Source organism: Taudactylus pleione, unplaced genomic scaffold (assembly GCF_031769625.1).
Source record: "Taudactylus pleione unplaced genomic scaffold, aTauple2 ptg000007l, whole genome shotgun sequence".
NCBI classification, from domain to species: Eukaryota; Metazoa; Chordata; class Amphibia; order Anura; family Myobatrachidae; genus Taudactylus; species Taudactylus pleione.
Genome location: NW_028284410.1, coordinates 828640 through 847572, shown reverse-complemented (window position 1 = coordinate 847572; position 18933 = coordinate 828640). Strand labels below are relative to the sequence as shown.

The 18933-nt window shown below is 47.5% G+C and overlaps 1 protein-coding gene across 1 annotated transcript; it reads left to right on the top strand.

Moving 5' to 3' along the window:
• The first annotated feature begins 1471 nt into the window (after nt 1-1471).
• On the top strand, nt 1472-18806 carry CUNH1orf216 (chromosome unknown C1orf216 homolog). The gene is made up of 2 exons (XM_088460285.1): nt 1472-1597; nt 17570-18806. The coding sequence occupies exon 2, from the start codon at nt 17599-17601 to the stop codon at nt 18433-18435; it is 837 nt and encodes a 278-aa protein (XP_088316411.1). The 5' UTR covers nt 1472-1597; nt 17570-17598; the 3' UTR covers nt 18436-18806.
• The last annotated feature ends 127 nt before the right edge of the window (nt 18807-18933 follow it).

Below are 18933 nucleotides of genomic sequence, written 5' to 3'. Positions count from 1 at the left end.
GCACGAGCTCCAGAGCGAGCGAGAAATCACTCGCTCCGGGGCTCGCGACAAGACGGAGCTCCCGCCGTCGTGCGCATGCGCAGTGCACAACATCGACCCACTTGCGAGCGGACAGCCGCTTGCGAGTGGGTCTGAATCAGGCCCTTAATTTGCAATCAGAAAGATTGTTACTGCAGCAGGTATCTCTGATATATGCCTCAGTACCCTTTGGTAATTGTCCCCAAAATTCAACATGATAGTTTGAAATGTGACCTATGTGTTTGTTTTACTCTGTGACCTGTATCATTTTGTTTTGCATGTTAAGGGCCCTACATAGTAGACACTAGACAATATCTTGAGCGATTTGGCCAAATCCGAAGCATCGGAAAGACAAATTGTTCATATCGTCGAGTGTGAACGCACGATGCCGATGCTCGCTCCCGCGTATTGTCCGTCGCATCCTCAGATCTTTTGTACATGCAGTAAGATCTAAGGATGTACCTTGGGATGCCATGTGAATGCAACATAGCCCCTGCTACCCCCCTGCCATTGCTGCCGGCATTGGCAAGTGTGTATGCACTTGCTTATGCCAGCACCACCTCATCTACTGTGTACCCAGCTTTAGAGAAAGCTATTAAGGCATATTTAAATGGGAACAAAACATTTATTTTCTTAACAATGGGCCTGATTCAGCAAGGATCGCAAATGCGATTACGCACGCAGACGGCCGATTGTTGCGTTATGCACATGCGTATGCATCACAGTGCGATCAGGACTGCGATCGCAGTGACTATGTAGACCCATCGCAGAATGATTGACAGGAAGCACCGTTTGGGGTGATGATGGGGGTTGGTTGGTGAAACGCAGGCATGCCAGTGCGTTTGAATGCCGTTGCGGGGGTGCGCATAAATTAGGCACTGTGATGTCATACGCAGCCTGAGCTCTCACTGCATACCGGAAGCTTAGTAATTCCCGAGTAAGGTCAGAGCTTATGCAAGTGGGTGTGAGGCTCCGATGGTACACGATGTTACCGATGGTTTCGCAGTCTTGCTAAGTATTACGGATGTGTGTAAGGTAAGGTAGGCGTCCTTATGTTGTGCTGCGACGGCATAGCGATCGCAGTGGATTAGCATATCATCGCAGTGAGACTGCATGCGTAATCGCAGCCACGATCGCAGTTGCGATCCGTACTGAATCAGGCCCAATGTCCAATAAGTGCATCTATTGTATCTGTCAGGATAATACTCAATTAATCTTTCATCTATTTACCTGGATTAGAACCTTCTTCTTTATCTCAGTTGTATAATAACAAGGCAGTCTGTGCTATACTCAGTAATCACAAACTAAATGCAATCACTGATAACCTAAAGCAGTGACTGCTTATGTAACAGCAGAGAACATAGAACAATGAGTTAGGAAATGACGAGTGCTGTGAGAGTGAATGTGTTTCAGCTTCCAGTAAGTGAAGGATGCTGTGGCTGCATTGCTCTAGATAGGAAGTGTGTAACCACTGACGCTTTCCTGCTCTGCTGCTGAGGAGATTTCCGTTCCTTTAGCTGCTATACAGCTGAGCCTGGCCAGGGTGGATAACTCAGGAACATACAACACAGTACTGTCGGTAGGTCTGTGTGCCCTTGTGTCTGCTGCTAACCAGACGCTGACATCCAGCACGGGTGATATGTTCTAAGCTGTAACAATGTGGCATCGTTTATGTTTACATTTTCATAGTAATACTGGCGATAGGTATGGCATGGGTGTGTGCTGTACAGGCTGCAGCACTGGGTGTACAGTAAGGTGCAGGCTGCTGTGAGGGGATACCTCTGCTGCTGGGTGATATGTTTCTGGCTGACCCACTAGATACTACACAATGCGCTGCAGCCATGACTATTAATATGTTTATGAAGGTATTTTATTTTGATTACTATAAACGGAAAACGGATTAATTATTATTATTAATAATAATAATGATGCTCGTCACAAATCATTCAGTGGGCTAGATTCTCTGGAAACATCATAGATACAAGTTATGATAATTCCCTAATGTTATACTTTAGAAAATGTTTAGGTCCCAAAATGTGAAGGGTGTATGGCAGGCTTGGTGCAAATGTTCTCTGTACCTACTGTAGTTTTTGTTAACAAGTTGCCTTAAGAGCTAATTTTCACTGTAGTGTTTTTTTTTTTTTTAACACCGCATTGCATGACAACCAGTCATTCTAGTGATGTACAGGCTTTGCTGCATTCATCTTCGTTAGAATTTTATAGAAATTAAGTAAATGCTGTCTTTCTGAAAAGCAATGGATGAATGCAGTGCATCTTATACTGTATACATCATGTACTGTATATGCACAGCTGGTAATTGCAGTGACGTCCAGGGTACAGCAGCAGCAGGAAGCAGTGTGTGTTTGGCGCTGTCCTTTCAGCACCCCGCATCTAGTACAGGCAGGAGCTACCGGCAGCATCAGGCTCCACCTTCCCAGCTTCAATACACAGGCTGAGCTCTTCTCTCTGGCTGCAACATATCATGGAAGCAGCAGTAGACTGCCCATACGTGCTATGAGATGGTACTAGTACTGTATGTCCCTGCAAGAGGACCGCATCTTCTGATGATGTGAACGACGTGACATTGGTGCCTTGTGTATTATCTGGGTGTGTGTTCAGAGCTGCAGGTGGAATTGCCCCCAAAAATGAATAAATGCAATTAAAGAGGCTAGTGGATAAATGTGTTATATAACAGTTTCTTAAAAATTACCTTTTATGACTTGTTATGATCTAGGGATCATAGTAACAATATTATGTTAAATGTTGGTATTCTATTTACTGATATATTTTGTGGATAAAAGTGCTATGTCCAATTACTGTCAAATTTATCCTTAATTGTAATTATCTCAAATTTTTCTAAACATAACATAACACCTTCATGCACTCGCCTCTTCAATTATTAAAATTAAACAAAACTGGATAACCCCCTAAATTCACCTTCCAACCCCCACATACATATATTCAAAATTCACAAGAATAATAAGTGCTGGTCTATGTTGAATAGATTTCATGTTTATTAAATTGTTGAATTGGATTCATAGGGAGAAAACTATCTATAGAAATAGCCTTTCTCTCTACCACCTCATCCCATCTTACAGTCTATGGGCCTGATTCAGCAAGGATCGCAATTCTGCTAATACGCACGCAACGCAGTTGCTAATATCAGCGGTGATATGCAAACAATTGCATTCGCATTGCGATCGCAGCCTAACATAAGGGCGCCCACTTCCCCTTACTCACATCAGTATACTTTAGCAACATAGTGAAATAATCGGTAACATCGAGTAACATCGTACCCATACACACACTTGCACAAGCCCAGACCTTATATATATTTGAGTGTGTGTAAGTATGTATATATTTAGGGATGGGACTTTCAAGGAACATATATATATTGTATATATTTGTGTGTGTGTATGTATATATTTAGGGATGGGACTTACAAGGAACATATATATATTTGTGTGTGTGTGTAAGTATGTATATATTTAGGGATGGGTCCGGGATGTCGGCGGTCAAAATCGAGCCGGGCTTAGGATACCGACACTTGTCAGTTGGTATCCTAACCCACCCCTCTCCCTACCCTAAACCTCCCTCCCCAGGGCATGAACCTAACCTCCCCCCCTAGTGCCTAACCCTAACTCTCCCCATAATGCCTAACCCCTAACCCTCCCCCCAACCCCGCTACTTATTTTCGGGATGCTGTCGCAGGCCCTAGCTGGCTGCCAGAGAGGCGAAGGCATCGCCACCTAAGCAGGGTAAGTATGGGAGTGTGGACAGAGCCGTATTAGAGGGGGACGAGGTGGCAGAATGGCGGCAGAACAGCAGAGAGGGGGGTAGGGCCAGTCAAAGCAGAGGGCGGGACGGTTCCGGACTTGGGTCCAGCACCCATATATGTGTTTTAAATTACGTCACCCCCCCTTCTATGCAGGGGTATATGTGTTTTTCGGGAGCCGGGAGACTTGCCCACCTTTTCTGGCGGCCAGGAGCGGCACCCAATTTTTGGGAGCATCACGGCCGTTCCGGGAGAGTTGTCAAGACATCCATTAAGTCATAACATAACAAGACAAATATATATATTCTGTACTAATATGCCCGTGGCAAACATTTCGCCAATTTTAACCCAGAACATACATACTGAAGTGCTTAGCTAGATAATGGCTAGATCATATGTTAATACGATGGAATCGGGTAATAAAAGATGCGTGTGAAACATAACCGGTTAAGCCACGCTAGATAATGGCTATATCATATGTTAATACGATGGAATCGGGTAATAAAAGATGCGTGTGAAACATAACCGGTTAAGCCATGCCCTTTTATTGTTCTTGAGGATTTTTTTATTGTAACATTGCCAATTTGTAAGTGTGATGATATATTTGCCCATGGACTCTGAAGCAAAATAGACCATTTCCAGGGGGTATTGCAAGCTGAGCCCCTTTAGATGCAAATGATAATGCACTGTTACTCCGCCCCACCGTCTCCCAGCCTCCCGCCAATCAGCGGTTGCCGGCAGCTGTCATGGAAAGCAGAGAAAAGAGGCGTTGCTTTCGAGGTGCAAACCCGGTACTGATTGGCTGGGTGTTGCAAGCCTGGAATTGACGTGTTGAAGAAGGTAGGTGAGGGAAGAGTGCCCCCTATGGAAGCAGCCTCACGTGTTGTGCCACCCCTGCGCCCTCCCTCATTATTTAATAGTTACATCACGCAACCAGGCAGCCAATCAGGAGCCAAACTCTGCAGAATGTAAACCGTGTCCGCACATGGCTAGGGTGCCGGGTCCATGTGATTGCACAGACCACCAGTAATGCGTGAGAACAGCAGCCAGCAGTGGTCACCCCTATCCCACTTCCCCCGGATCACTGTGCCGGCTCTGTGTGCTGGTAGTTTTCTTGACATTTACAGGTTAGCTATACCAAAGCATTTACAGTATTATGGTTTTTGGCAATTTTTTTTTTCATCAAATTTAATACAGTTTTTTTCCAAAGTCTGTAATTTATTGCTGATTGAAAATCCGTTGCAAAAGAATCATATTAATATCTTAATTAGTCTTTGTGATATTCAAATTCAAGCAGCGTTCCAGGCAAAGGGACCAAGCAAATTACATGTACTGTATATATAAAAGATTCACCACAACTTGACAGATATCCAGCTTGAAACCAGGACCCATATATGTGTTTCAAATTGCGTCACCCCCCCCCCCCTTCACTGCAGGAGTGTGTGTGTTTCGTGGGCCGGGGGTGGCACCCAATTTTCTGGGAGCCTCCCGGCAAGTATAATGACATGGGACTGACATCATGTGTAAACATTGGCCATGAAGGAGAAAACTTAAAAGATAGTGGCATCGGGAAAGTCCGTGAATAATATAAAATATAGGGGCCTATTCATCAACACTAAAATAACGTTTTTAAGGACATTTTCCTTAAATAACGTTATTTTGGTATTCATGAGCAGACTTAACACAGGAGATATCACAGATATCTCCTTGCTAAGTTCCCCTGCGTTAATTTCCACACTCCCCATACATTACTATGGGGATGTGGAAATTGTGGTATTCATCAAATTCCGAAAATTATCAATTTTCGGAATTTGATGCAGTTACTATTCGCCACTGTGAGGTGGCGAATAGCAGAATCCACTTACCTGTATCAGCGTGTGCAGGTCCCCCGACGAGTCCCTCCGGCGCTCTGCTCCCTCCTCAGGCTCCGGAGGCTGGTCTGTCATGTGTGCTCCCCAGCAGAGCACAAGAAAGTTTAGAAAAAGAAAAAAATATATATATTTTTTCTAATCTGTCATGTTGTCTGCTGGGAAACCACATGACAGACCAGCAGGACGGAGCCGGAGGCTGCTGCGTGGACAGGTAAGTCGGGGGGGGGGGAAGGTGAGCGGAGGGGGGAGGGGGGTGGGGGCGATCGGGTGGGGTACGAAACTTAACGCATCTGTAGGCAGTCCTGCGCATGCGCTGGTTTTACAGATGTAACAGCGCATGCGCAGCACTGTTTCCAGATGCGATAAGGTAGTGTAGGCAGGGAAAAGTATCTATTTCCCGAAAAGCTGTCATCGCAAAAATGACAGCTTTTCGGAATAGATACTTATGGAGAGGTGGAATGATGAATTCCACCTATAATTAGCTAGAACTCCATGAGAGTTCTAAAGCTAATTATCTCCAGAGAATTTTAATGTTTAATGAATAGGCCCCATAATGTGGAATGCACCTCCCCAAATGGAGTATATAAGAGTGATATGTTGGAATATGAGAATTACTTGCAATTTGCAAGCAAAACATATTCAGCGTGTCAGCGTAGATGTGATAAAGTGTGATGTGCAGTGAGAAGGAACCTAATGTGCATTCCACTTTTACAATGCCGTTATTTTTTAAGTTTTCTCCTTCATGACCGATGTTTACACAGTGATGTCAGTCCCTTGTCATTGGTTTCCCAGACAACCTTATCTCCACCCACGTACACTTTGCAGCGGCACAGTCCGGCGCTGTATTTACAAGTGACTTGAGTCCAGGGTCACTTGTTGATAATCACCCTAGCAACCATCCCCGCTGCCGGCCTGAGGAAGCGGACGTCGGCTCTGTGAAACGCGTTGTTAGGTAACTACTCATTGTTACTCTCCACTCTTTCATGTTTAATATACTTATTTTTTAACCAACTTTTTATTATACTTTTTTATTAACTTTATTGTGAAATTGGTGTAATTTGATCACACCGCTATAGACTAATAAACACAAATGATTTGGTAACTGGATTTTGTAAGAGCAATTCATTTTGGATCCAAGGACCAGATTTTAAGATCCACAAACTCTATATCCATTCACAAAAAATGACGGACATCGGTTTTTAAATATACTGTAACACACTACTCAGAAGTCCTAGCAGCAAAAAAGAGCGACAGGTGACTGGCTGAGGTGGGAAGGGTCAGCTGACTCATGTAAGTCATGTAGTTACAGTTGTGTATAATTGCTTCTGACATGGCACAATTGCAAACTGCAGCATCTCGAAATACACATGTAGACGCCTTTTATGTGTAGCATAGTTTAGGCCTGTGCTTTTGGCGCAAATGTATCCAACTCTAAATGAACCCCAAAAAGAAGTCATAATAAGACGTTCTGTATCAGGCAACAAAAGATCATGGAGATCAGAATGTGTTTCTTGGGAAACACTATGTTTGCATATGTGTCTGTAGCATGTGACACATATTTTACTATCCCTTACCCAATATAAAGGGTTTTAGAAAGAAAAAATATTTTTCATAACAAAACTACTCTTGTTTTAGGATCAGTGATCTTTGCGAGTCAGGGTTGTCAGAAACAATGGTCTCTTCTGTTAATTTCATCCGAGCTGCTATTTCTGTATCTTACAATTCATGTGACTTTCACATTAAAGGCTAAACTGTATCTTGTGGATAACAACTGTTTGATAGCTCAAAATAAACACTTGGAATATGAAGTCTTTCAACTTGGAGTCAGGCGATGTAATCATTGGATCTTACAGTGTAGAATCATACATCTTTAACTGTACTCTTTGGATTAAACTGTTACTCATATGGACAAAATGAGGCACAGATATTAATACTTCATATACTTGAATCCCAGTACTGAAATAGAGACTAATGCATAATTGATAACTAATTGACAAATCTATCATAACTGGTACAAAGGTAAAATAAGTAAAGCTAGATTTTACTAAGCCTCAGCTTTTGCAAAGCTGGAGAAATGTAAAATGCCAATAATATTAACTGCATAACTTTTTAAATTTTATTTGTCAAAACTGTGGAGATTTGGTGGCTTACCAAAGCTGCCGGATGCTTACTGAATTCAGTTCATAGTGCCTCTAGGGCAGGGGTCTTCAATCTTTAAGACAGTGTGGGCCACATTAAAAAATTAAACGAAGCTCGAGGGCCACTAAGCTATACTGTGGTATTAGACCCTGCCCTCTCCTCACACAATTATGTCCCATTACTGCCCCCCTCCTACAATTTTAAATAGGTCGCAGAATGGCCCCCCTCCTCCCACAATTATAATTATGCCCCATAACTGTCCCTCCTCCTCCATTAATTATGTCAGATAGTTGTCCCCATCCTCAAAAAATTATGTCCCATAAGTGCCATATACAGTGCCCCCAGTAGTGGTCCCCCCTATGCAGTGGCCTCAGTAGTAGTCCCTTCTATACAGTGCCACCAGTAGTGCCTCTTATATAATGCCCCCAGTAGTAGTCCGCCCAATGCAGTGCCCCAAGTAGTGGTCCCCCCTATGCAGTGCCCCCAGTAGTAGTCCCCCCTATGCAGTGCCTATTATTCAGTGCCCCCAGTATTAGTCCCCCCTATGCAGTGCCCCCAGTATTAGTCCCCCCTATGCAGTGCCCCTAGTAGTGGTCCCCCCTATGCAGTGCCCCCACTAGTGCCCCTTATATAGTGTCCCAGTAGTAGTCCCTCCATATGCAGTGCCCCCAGTAGTGCCCCTTATATAGTGCTCCCAGTAGTAGTCCCCCCAATGCAGTGCCCCCAGTAGTGGTGCCCCCAGTAGTAGTCCCCGCTATGCAGTGCCCCCAGTCGTAGTCCCCCCTATGCAGTGCCCCCAGTAGTGCCCCTTATATAATGCCCCCAGTAGTAGTCCCCCCAATGCAGTGCCCCAGTAGTGGTCCCCCCCTATGCAGTGCCCCAGTAGTAGTCACCTCTATGCAGTGCCCCCAGTAGTGGTCCCCCCTATGCAGTGGTCCTTATACAGTGCCCCCAGTAGTAATCCCCCTTTGCAGTGCCCCCAGTATTGGTCCCCTCTATGCAGTGCCCCCAGTAGTGCCCCTTATATAGTGCCCCCAGTAGTAGTCCCCCCTATGCAGTGCCCCCACCCCTATGAAGTGCCCCTACATATATAGGACAAAGACAGAAAAAAAACACTTACCTGAATCCCCGCACCTGCCGCTGTCTGCTCCTCCGTCCTCCTGGCCCACTGCACTATGGGAGAGACGTCATGATGTCTCTCCCATCACCCACTGCGGGAGCCGGAAGGTGGAACTCATGAGTGAGTTCCAGCCGTGGGTGTAGCAGCCAATGAGAGTCTGTCTGACTCTTGTTAGCTGCTAAAACAAACAAACACACCGGTGTTTGTTTCTGTCTAGTGCGGACCGCACTCACTGCGGTCAGCGCTACACTAACCATCTGTGAGCCACGGGAAACAGCTCCACGGGCCACCCCTGCTCTAGGGCCTGATTCAGAGATGTCTGCTAATGCCACTGCAGCTGTGAATTTGTACGCATTGGAAGTCCAAAAATTTGCAAGTGTCGCAGCAGTATAGATTTGTATTGAGATGCTGGTGAGACACTGATGACTTCACAATCCAAGTGTACAAAGACGCAGCATCAGGCGCAGATTAGTTGATAATGTGACTTCTGAATAACCCTATGGTTGCACAGAAAAGCCACTGGAACTGAGACATTGAACTAATTTTTTACTACATACGGGATCGCAGTCGCCGGCTGAGACACGCCCATGAAAACGGTTGCAACACGCCTGCGTTGAGTCACCACCTCCACAGTTGCGACCCACAAATTGGGGGTCATTCAGACCCGGTCATTAGCGCCGATGCGCTCGGACCGGGTCGATGGCCCCCCACAGAGCATGCACATGATGGCGCCGGCGCCGTCGTGCGCATGCGTGAGACCCGCTATGACCGACAGCGCCGGTCGTAGCGGGTCTCGATCCAAAGGGGGCGAGCTGTCGATGTTGATTGACAGCTCGCACCGTTTGGAAGGCGGGCCGGGGGGGTGGCATGGGAACGCCTACCGTTTGGGGGCGGCCCCACTGACATCACTAGTGATGTCAGTGGAGAGCTTCCGGCTCAGACAGAGCCAGAAGCTCTCCGGGGCTTACGACAAGGGAGACCCTACCCTAGGGTCTCGTCGTAAGCCCCGATTGACCATCACCGGAGCGGTCGTTAGAGCTGTGGGTGTTAACCCACAGCCTAATGACCGCAACAGAGGCAATCGGTCAGGATGCAAGTGGCCGCCCAGTTTCTGAGCGACCGCTTGCATCCTCCGACCGCCTCTGAATGAGGCCCATAGTCCCTGCCTGTCAATCACTTTGCGAATAAATCCTCACTGTGAGCAGCAACATAAATCTTGACGCATATCCTATCCAGTGAGACTCAGATTCATGCGCAGATTACGATAATCATTCAACTTCATAAACATCGGTATTGTATGCATCTCTGAATCAGGCTCATAGCTGGCAATTACATGTTATCTTTTATGTTCTGTTTGGGATACAGTCAGTATACCAGCGGAATCCCGATGCCTCTCACAGTACTGATGCCGGCATCCCGACCACAAAGATACCAAAAGTAAGTAGCGGGGTGGGGAGAGGTTATGGTTAGGTTTAGGGGTTAGGCACTAGGGGGAGGGTTAGATTTAGGCACTTAGGGGGGAGGGTTAGGTTTAAGCACCAAAAAGGGGGGGTTAGGATAGGGACGGGGGGGGGGGGGTTAGCATACCAAACAACAAGTGTCGGTATGCTAGCCCTGTTGGGTGCCGGTCTCGGAATTCTGACAGTCGGGATCCCAGCTGTTGGCATCCCATACCCATCCTGTTCTGTTTTTAAGGCCCCTATTTATTGTGGTGATAATAAAGAGAACACATACAACCATTATGTAACCAAGTGCTGTTTAACTTGATAAATGAAGGAAACTCATATTTCAATATCAATGTGGCCACTGGTACAATACTATTACAGGATGACATAAAGTCAGGGGTGTGTAGTAGCTGTCTCAAGCAACAGCTTTGAAGGGGGCAGGAAAAGGAATAATTATTTTAAAAATGTCAGTTTTCTTGATGCAAAAGTGTAAAATAGTAGCACTTATCCGATTCAATAATGCTTAAAGGTTACAATATTTGTATTTCTACATCAGGGTCCATAGGGTATCCACAGGATACCTTGGAGTATAGGTGATGACGTCAGGCATCGGGCACCATAGAGTTAAAGTTTTTAGCCTCCCAGGATGCACTAGGGTCCCCCTCCTATACCCCGCCCCCGAGCCAAGGCATCCCAGTTTCGTTGGTGCCCGGCTCGGAGTCGGATGCACCTGTTTAGAGGGGGGCTAAGATTAGCCCCTCAAGTTTCTTCGCAAGCAGCTGTGGCTGCTCATCTGGAAGTACAGCATGGACAGTCAAGGCTGACATCCATGCTGTCTTCCCTACACCCCCGCCGGTACCAGAACGCCGGTACTGATCTGGGGATGCTGGTAAGCATCTGGGGTCACAGCTAGCGGTGACCCCAGATGTTTGGGACCATGGCCGGATTCAAGGGGGCAGCAGGTAAGCAGTGGGGTCCCGCGGTGGGTTCCTGCTGAGTACATGGTCCAGAGTCCCCAGGCAGGGGGCTCCCTGGGGACTGGCTGCACCGTGGAGCCAGGTAACTAACCTGCGCTTCCATTACCCCCCTGGGACAGCGGACCGCGGCTGAGCGGTAGCGCTGCAACGTCCCAGGGGTTAATTGCATGTCAGGGGAGCGCGCCTTCCCTGTACACAGCCGGCGCCTCCCCCGCTGCACACGGCCCTCTCTGCATCTGCTGACTGGCCCTGTGGCAGCGCTCCTCCCCCAGGCCAGCGTCCTCTATGCTCCTCGGTGGCCATCTTTTGCTGGAAGCATGGTGAGCACTGCTGGACGCTGATGATAGGTGGCATCGCGGTCTGGGTCGCCCGGCATACCTCTCCTCCGTTGGTTCTAGGTCTGTGTATGCAGCGCTGTGTCCTACCAGGCTCTGTGTCTGTGTAGTTGAGGATCAGCGCTGATAGTGCAGGAATTGATTTCTTTGCATAGTATGTGACTTCTGCTAGCGTCTGCTGCCTGTACTTTCACTTTCTACTTTCAGCCATTTCACTGTCCCTGCTCTTCTTCTGCTAAAGCCCTTGCGGTGCAGTGATTGCAGGGTGGTTCTCCCACTATACTAACAAGTATCAGTGAGAGGGGTCACATACTTACCATCATGTCTGAGAGTGACTTTCCTCTCCAGCTTATTTGTACTACATGCAAGATACCAATAGCGGAGGGGGAGGGTAACGCGGAGGGGCTATGTCGACAGTGTTATTTATTGGCGCGGCCAATTACTGTCACGGCTCCAGTACAGGAGCCACCCTGGGCTTGTTTCACCAAAGCGCTTACAACCCTCGTGGGCCAGTTAGCTCCGCAGCCTGCGTTCCCACAGATGGGATTGTCCCAGCAGTCAGAGGTGTCGTCACCCATGCAGGGTTTCCCGAGACAATTGATGGTACCACACAGTCTCCCTATTTCCCCTCCTCAGGTCTCTCAGGAGCCTGCGTGGGTTAAATCACTGACAAGTTCTGTACAGCATTTGTCGGACGTGTTACAAGGGGAGTCTGTGTTGAGGCCACATAAGCGGCCGGTTGCGTCTCTGTCCGCTCCTTATGAGGATGACGATGTGACGACCGATGATGGGGAGATTCTGGATCTTTCTGACCAAGAACCTCTCCGTTCTAAAGAGTCGGACGCTAAGTCCAAGGTTTATATTCCTGGACTTATTCGGGCAGTCCGCACGGCTTTAGTGATTGAGGATGAAGATCCTCCAGTGTCCAAGTCAAAATATGCCTTTTTTAAGGATATTAAGGGTGACGCCACAGTGTTTCCTCTTTCGGGTCAGTTAGCAGACCATTTAGAGGAGGCGTGGAAACACCCTGGCAAACGGTATCAGCCTCAGAGACATTTGGCGGTGGCTTATTCGTTTGTGGACAATTATTTTACACAGGTGGATTCTCATGTGACACGCCTAGTCCGAAGTGCCACATTGCTCATGCCCTCCATGTCCTCCTTGAGGGATGCTATGGACCGTAAGGTGGAGATCTGCCTAAAGTCCGTTTATTCCCTTGCGGGGGGGGGGGGGGGGGGGCAGCCAGGCCGGCTATGGCCATTTGTTGGGCTGCCAGAGCTATGGAGCGCTGGGCTGATAGTTTGGAGGCGTCTTTGGATTCCGACTGTTCAGCTGAACAGACCGAGTTGATAGGCAATCTCCGAGATGCGGCCACTTATATCAATGAAGCGGCCTTGGATATCAGTACCCTGACTTCTCGGATTTCTTTGGCAGCTGTAGCTGCTCGTCGCACCTTATGGTTGCGATTTTGGAAGGCGGATGCTGATTCCAAGAAGGGCTTGTAAGCTTTGCCTTTTAATGGAGAAGTCCTATTTGGTCCGGATCTGGACAAAATTGTAGTCACGCTGGCGGCAGCCAAATTGGCATGTCTCACGTCTGCTGCGGTTCCTTCCAGTTCAGGTACGTCATCCTTTCGGCCTTACAGGGCCCAGGGTAGGCCTAAGGCACAGTCTTTTCCCCCGACAGGCTGTCCCAAAAAAATTGGCTAAACCCCGGAAACAGGCCTGGAGTACCAGTCGTCCGGCCCCCAAGCCAGATGACAAGCCTGTGGCCTGACGGTCTGGGCCTCCCTTTGGGGGATCCCAAAGTGGGAGGCACCTGCTGCAGTTCGCCCAGTGTTGGTCGGTTACCACGACAGACACTTGGGTTCACAAGGTGGTTTCTCACGGGTATGCCCTCTCCTTCCGGCACAGGCCCCTGTCCCGATTCTTCACCACGGGTCTTCCATCAGACCGGAACAAAGCCATGGAACTGTGGAAGGTTTTGCACACTATGCTCCAGGCTGGAGTTATAGTGCCTGTTCCATTCTCCCAGAGGGGCCAGGGTTTCTATTCCAATCTGTTTTTGGTGCAGAAACCGAATGGGTCGTACCGTCCGATCCTCAACCTCAAAGCACTCAACAAGTCCTTGCGGGTGCCGAGGTTTAGGATGGAGACCCTACGGTCCATCATACTGGCGCTGGAACCTGGGGATTACATGGTGTCGTTGGACATACAGGACGCTTACCTGCATGTCCCTATTCTTTTACGCCATCAACAGTTCCTCAGGTTTGCAATCCGCAATGATCACTTCCAGTTCCGGGCGTTACCTTTTGGGCTGGCGACAGCACCACGTGTGTTCACCAAGGTTATGGCGGTCATGGCGGCTTCCCTGCGGCTGCAGGGAGTCCGCATGTTGCCGTACCTGGATGACCTTCTGTTGGTAGCAGGATCTCCAGAGCTCCTTCTACGCAACTTCGACCTGACGATTGCGGTACTGCACCGGCACGGCTGGTTAATAAACTGGCAGAAGTCCACCCTGATCCCGTCTCAGGGGATTCTGCATCTCGGATCCTTATTGGACTCCAGACAGCAAAGGATCTTTGTGACGGGGGAAAAGATCTCTGCCTTACAGTTGAGGGTGCGCAGTTGTCTGCAGAGTCGCCGGGTGTCTCTGCATTCAGGTTACTGGGCTCCATGGTGTCAGTATTCGACATGGTGGAATATGCCCAGTTTCACTCCAGACCTCTGCAGCAATTGATCCTGTCCAAATGGAATGGACTGCCTCAGAGTCTAAGGTCCCTGACAATGGTGCTCACTCCAGAGGTTCGCCTGTCCCTAGCCTGGTGGTTGCAGACGACCCATCTCAACAAGGGTCGTCCATTCTGGGTGGCGAATTGGGTCCTGTTGACAACGGACGCCAGCCTTCGGGGCTGGGGAGCTGTCACGGGTCCACACTTGTTCCAGGGCAGATGGACTCAGGCGGAAAAGGAGCTTCCGATAAACATCTTGGAACTCCGCACCGTTTTCAATGCTCTCCAGCAGGCACAGCGGGTTCTCCAAGGTCACCCCGTGCAGGTCCAGTCGGACAACGCTACCACCGTGGCCTACATAAATTGGCAAGGAGGAACCCGAGGTCGGGCGGCACTCGTAGAGGTGTCCCGCATCCTGATCTGGGCGGAGCGCAATCTCCCGGCCATATCAGCAGTATTCATCCCGGGAGTTCTCAACTGGGAGGCGGACTTTCTCAGTCGCCAGGACGTTCATCTGGGGGAATGGTCTTTGCACCAGGACGTCTTTCAACTTCTGGTGGACAGGTGGGGTCTTCCAGAGATCGACCTCATGGTGTCACGGCACAACAACAAGTTGCCGGTATACGGGTCTCGCACAAGAGACGAAAAGGCGTCTCTGGTGGATGCTCTGTCCGTCCAGTGGACATTCTGATTTGCTTATCTCTTTCCGCCGTTTTCCCTTCTTCCACGGGTAATCCGGAAATTCAAACAGGAAGGAGGGACGCTCCTGTTGATAGCTCCCGCGTGGCCCAGACGGCACTGGTTCTCAGACCTTCAGGGTCTGTCTGTGGACAGTCCTCTGTGGTTGCCGCTACGACCGGACCTTCTGTCACAGGGTCCTTGTCTTCACCCGGACCTGACTCGGCTGTCTTTGACGGCGTGGCTGTTGAGACGGCCATGTTAAGGTCCAGGGGGTTTTCCAACTCTGTAGTACGGACTATGCTAAGAGCTCGGAAGCCTTTTTCTGCAAGAATATACCATCGTGTGTGGCATACGTTCTTCCAGTGGTGTCGGCCGAGAGGTTATGCACCTCAGGAGTTACGTCTGTCTAGAGTGTTGGCTTTTCTACAGGCGTGACTAGACCATGGGCTTCGCCTTGCTTCTCTGAAGGTACAGGTGTCTGCCCTGTCCATCTGGTTCCATCGTAGGATTACTGCAATGCCTGATGTGCGCACCTTTATGCAAGGTGTTCTCCGAATTCAGCCACCTTTTGTTCCACCGGTGGCGCCTTGGGATTTATCTGTGGTCCTGAGGGCTCTACAGGGACCACCGTTTAAACCACTGGGCTCAGTGGACCTTAAATGGCTGACAGCTAAAACAATTTTCCTTATGGCCATTGCTTTGGCCAGACATGTTTCTGACTTAGGGGCTCTCTCTTGTAGACCCCCTTTTCTGATTTTTCATAGGAACAAGGCGGTGCTGCGCACTCGTCCTGGTTTCCTTTCCAAAGTTGTTTCGAGTTTCCACATCAACGAGGAAATCGTTGTGCCGGCTTTTAACTCACCTGACCTTTCCGTGGGTGAGGCCACTTTGGATGTTGTGCGGGCCTTAAGGATTTATGTTGACCACACTTCTTCGTTAGGAAGTCGGACGCCTTGTTTGTCCTCTATGGCTTCCGTAAAAAGGGTTGGCCTGCTTCAAAGCAGACTTTTGCAGGCTGGATTCGTATGGCTATTTCAGAAGCATATCTTCATGAAGGCCTTCCGATTCCTTCCTCTGTGAGGGTTCATTCCACTAGGTCTGTGGGTCCTTCGTGGGCAGCTCGACGTGGTGCCTCTGCAGTCCAGATCTGCAAGGCTGCCACGTGGTCCTCGGTCCATACCTTTGTGAGGTATTACGCGTTTGACACCTTTGCCTCTCAGGATGCTTCCTTCGAGCGGCGGATTCTCCTTTCAGCACAGGAGCGTCCCCACCCTTAAAGGATACTGCTTTGGGACATCCCCAAGGTATCCTGTGGATACCCTATGGACCCTGATGTAGAAAATATGAGATATGGTAAGAACTTACCTTTGTTATATCTATTTCTACGAAGTCCATAGGGTTCCACAGGACTCCCGCCCTGTCGCACCTGTGCTGCAGATGGGCTTTGCTCTGGTCACTGGTTTTTCCATCTCCCTCTGGTGAGAATGTGATTCTTGTGTGTGTCCAGATATTTTTTCTCTCTCTTTCTTATCCTCCTCCGGCCTATGGCTTGGTACATAACTGAGATGCCTTGGCTTGGGGGTGGGGTATAGGAGGGGGACCCTAGTGCATCCTGGGAGGCTGAAAACTAACTATGGTGCCCGATGCCTGACGTAATCACCTATACCCCAAGGTATCCTGTGGAACCCTATGGACTTCGTAGAAATTGAGATAATAAAGGTAAGTTCTTACCATATCTCATATTTTTAAAGTATACACTACTCAACTATGAAGGGGTCAAGGCCAGGGTCGGACTGGCCCACATCGATACATGGGAAACCCCCGGTGGGCCCCACTGCCAGAGGGCCCACCCCCTCCTCTAGGGATCAGGTTCCAGACTGTGTACTTAAATTATATTGCACAGGACTATGGTGTATGTTCTACAATGTATTGCTGTTTTTAATCTGATACATTAACATGTATTCACTAGCAGTATTAACTATATATATATATATATATATATATATATATATATGTGTGTATATATATATATATACTGTATTTTAAGGGGCCCAGACCCACTTTGGAGTATGGGCCACTATCAGTGCATTCCTCCGGTGTGCCCTTCACACCCCAGTCCGACAGGGGTTAAGGACATATTTCATTAGCTTCCTTTTGGCAGCACAATGGGCAGGTATATCCCTGCATACAATATAGTACAAGGAGTTTATCTGCAAAGGTGAGAGCCACAAAAATAGTTTTGATGAGGTCACCAGTTGGACAGTCCTGACTTAATGGAACTTTATCCTGCTTTATCTCACGCTCAAATTATTTTAGTCAAAACAGCACAGTACTTTGGTGAAATCTATAGGTCTAAGCATCCCTTGGTAACTTTTGGCTTTCTAGTCCTATCTGTTATATAACAAACAACTATACTTTGCAAAATGTAAACTGATATAATAAAGGAGCTAACATTATTGTATTTACTAATTTACCAGGTAAAGGACTGAGAACAGAGTTGGAAGAAATGTTTGCCATTCAGAAACCTGAATCCAGCCCTCATCAGCCTCTGTTTTATGACACTAAACCCTTGCCATTTTCCTGTGAGAAGGAGAGAAAGCAGGACACCAACTTTAACATCTTGGAGGAGACGTATGATAAAAATGAGAACTGGAGGCAGGACAAGGGAGAAGGAGATGACCAAGAAGATAATGTAAAGAAAAACGAAGACCGCGTTCCATTAGAAGATAATAGGACCAATATGAAGAAGATGGCAATGGCACAACTGAAAGTTGCCAGATCTGAAGGGAATAGTTTATCTTCATCCGAAGAAGAAGTTAGGAGTCCACCAGAAGGGGCAGAAATTATGAAATTTGGAGGGGACACACTAGATATAGAGACAACAGGGGGATGTAATGAATGGCCAGGTTCACCATTAGAGGACAATGGTTATGCCAGCAGTTCACTTAGCATTGATAGTCCTGACAGCATTACTGGCCATGCATGGGAAGATGCCAGAGCCTCAGTCCTATCATCCCCACAGCAGGAAGATCCTGAAATGGAAAACTCTGAAGATGAATCCTCATCAGATACAGAGTCATTTACATTGACATTGACAGAAGCTTTCCAGAGTCTACAGGACAAGGAAAAGATAAAGGAGCAGGAAAAGGAAAAACACCATGCACAATTAACAATGTATAGACGGCTGGCTCTCTTGAGATGGATCAGAAGCCTCCAGCAAAGGGTGAAGGAGCAGCAGAATAGGCTTCAGGAGAGCTTTGACACTATCCTAGACAACCGAAAGGAGATCTTGAAGTACATTCAACATGGCTGCAGTAAGACGCCCACCAAGGAATCTACATGAGATCTTCAGAAAGTATCTAGTAAACTGAACATCCTGCATCCCAACATCCTTCATCTTTGTCCCAGGACAGTGAATTAGTAAAAGATTTTGTGGACTGTAATATGAAGCAAATCAGGATAGAATTTCATTCACACAGTCAAAATATGAATGACCATTATCACAGCTTTTACATACCTTACCTCGCCCAGTAGTAGAAAGGAAGGAATAACTGGTGGATTTATTCATCCTGTTACTGTACATAACAAATAATAAAATGATAAAAGAATGATTATGTATCTTTGTGTACTTTGCATGGTAAACGACAAGTAACTCGTTAGTTATGTTGACTATGAAAGTTACCATTAAGAGAACACCAAATTTTAGGAGCACTGTGACAATAAAAGGTTACATGTATTATTTTCCTTTTTACATTAAAAATAAACAATTGCACATTAACAAGTTAAAATGCATGTACTCCAAATTGCAAATGCCTTTTTAAAATAAGCAAAAACATTTATT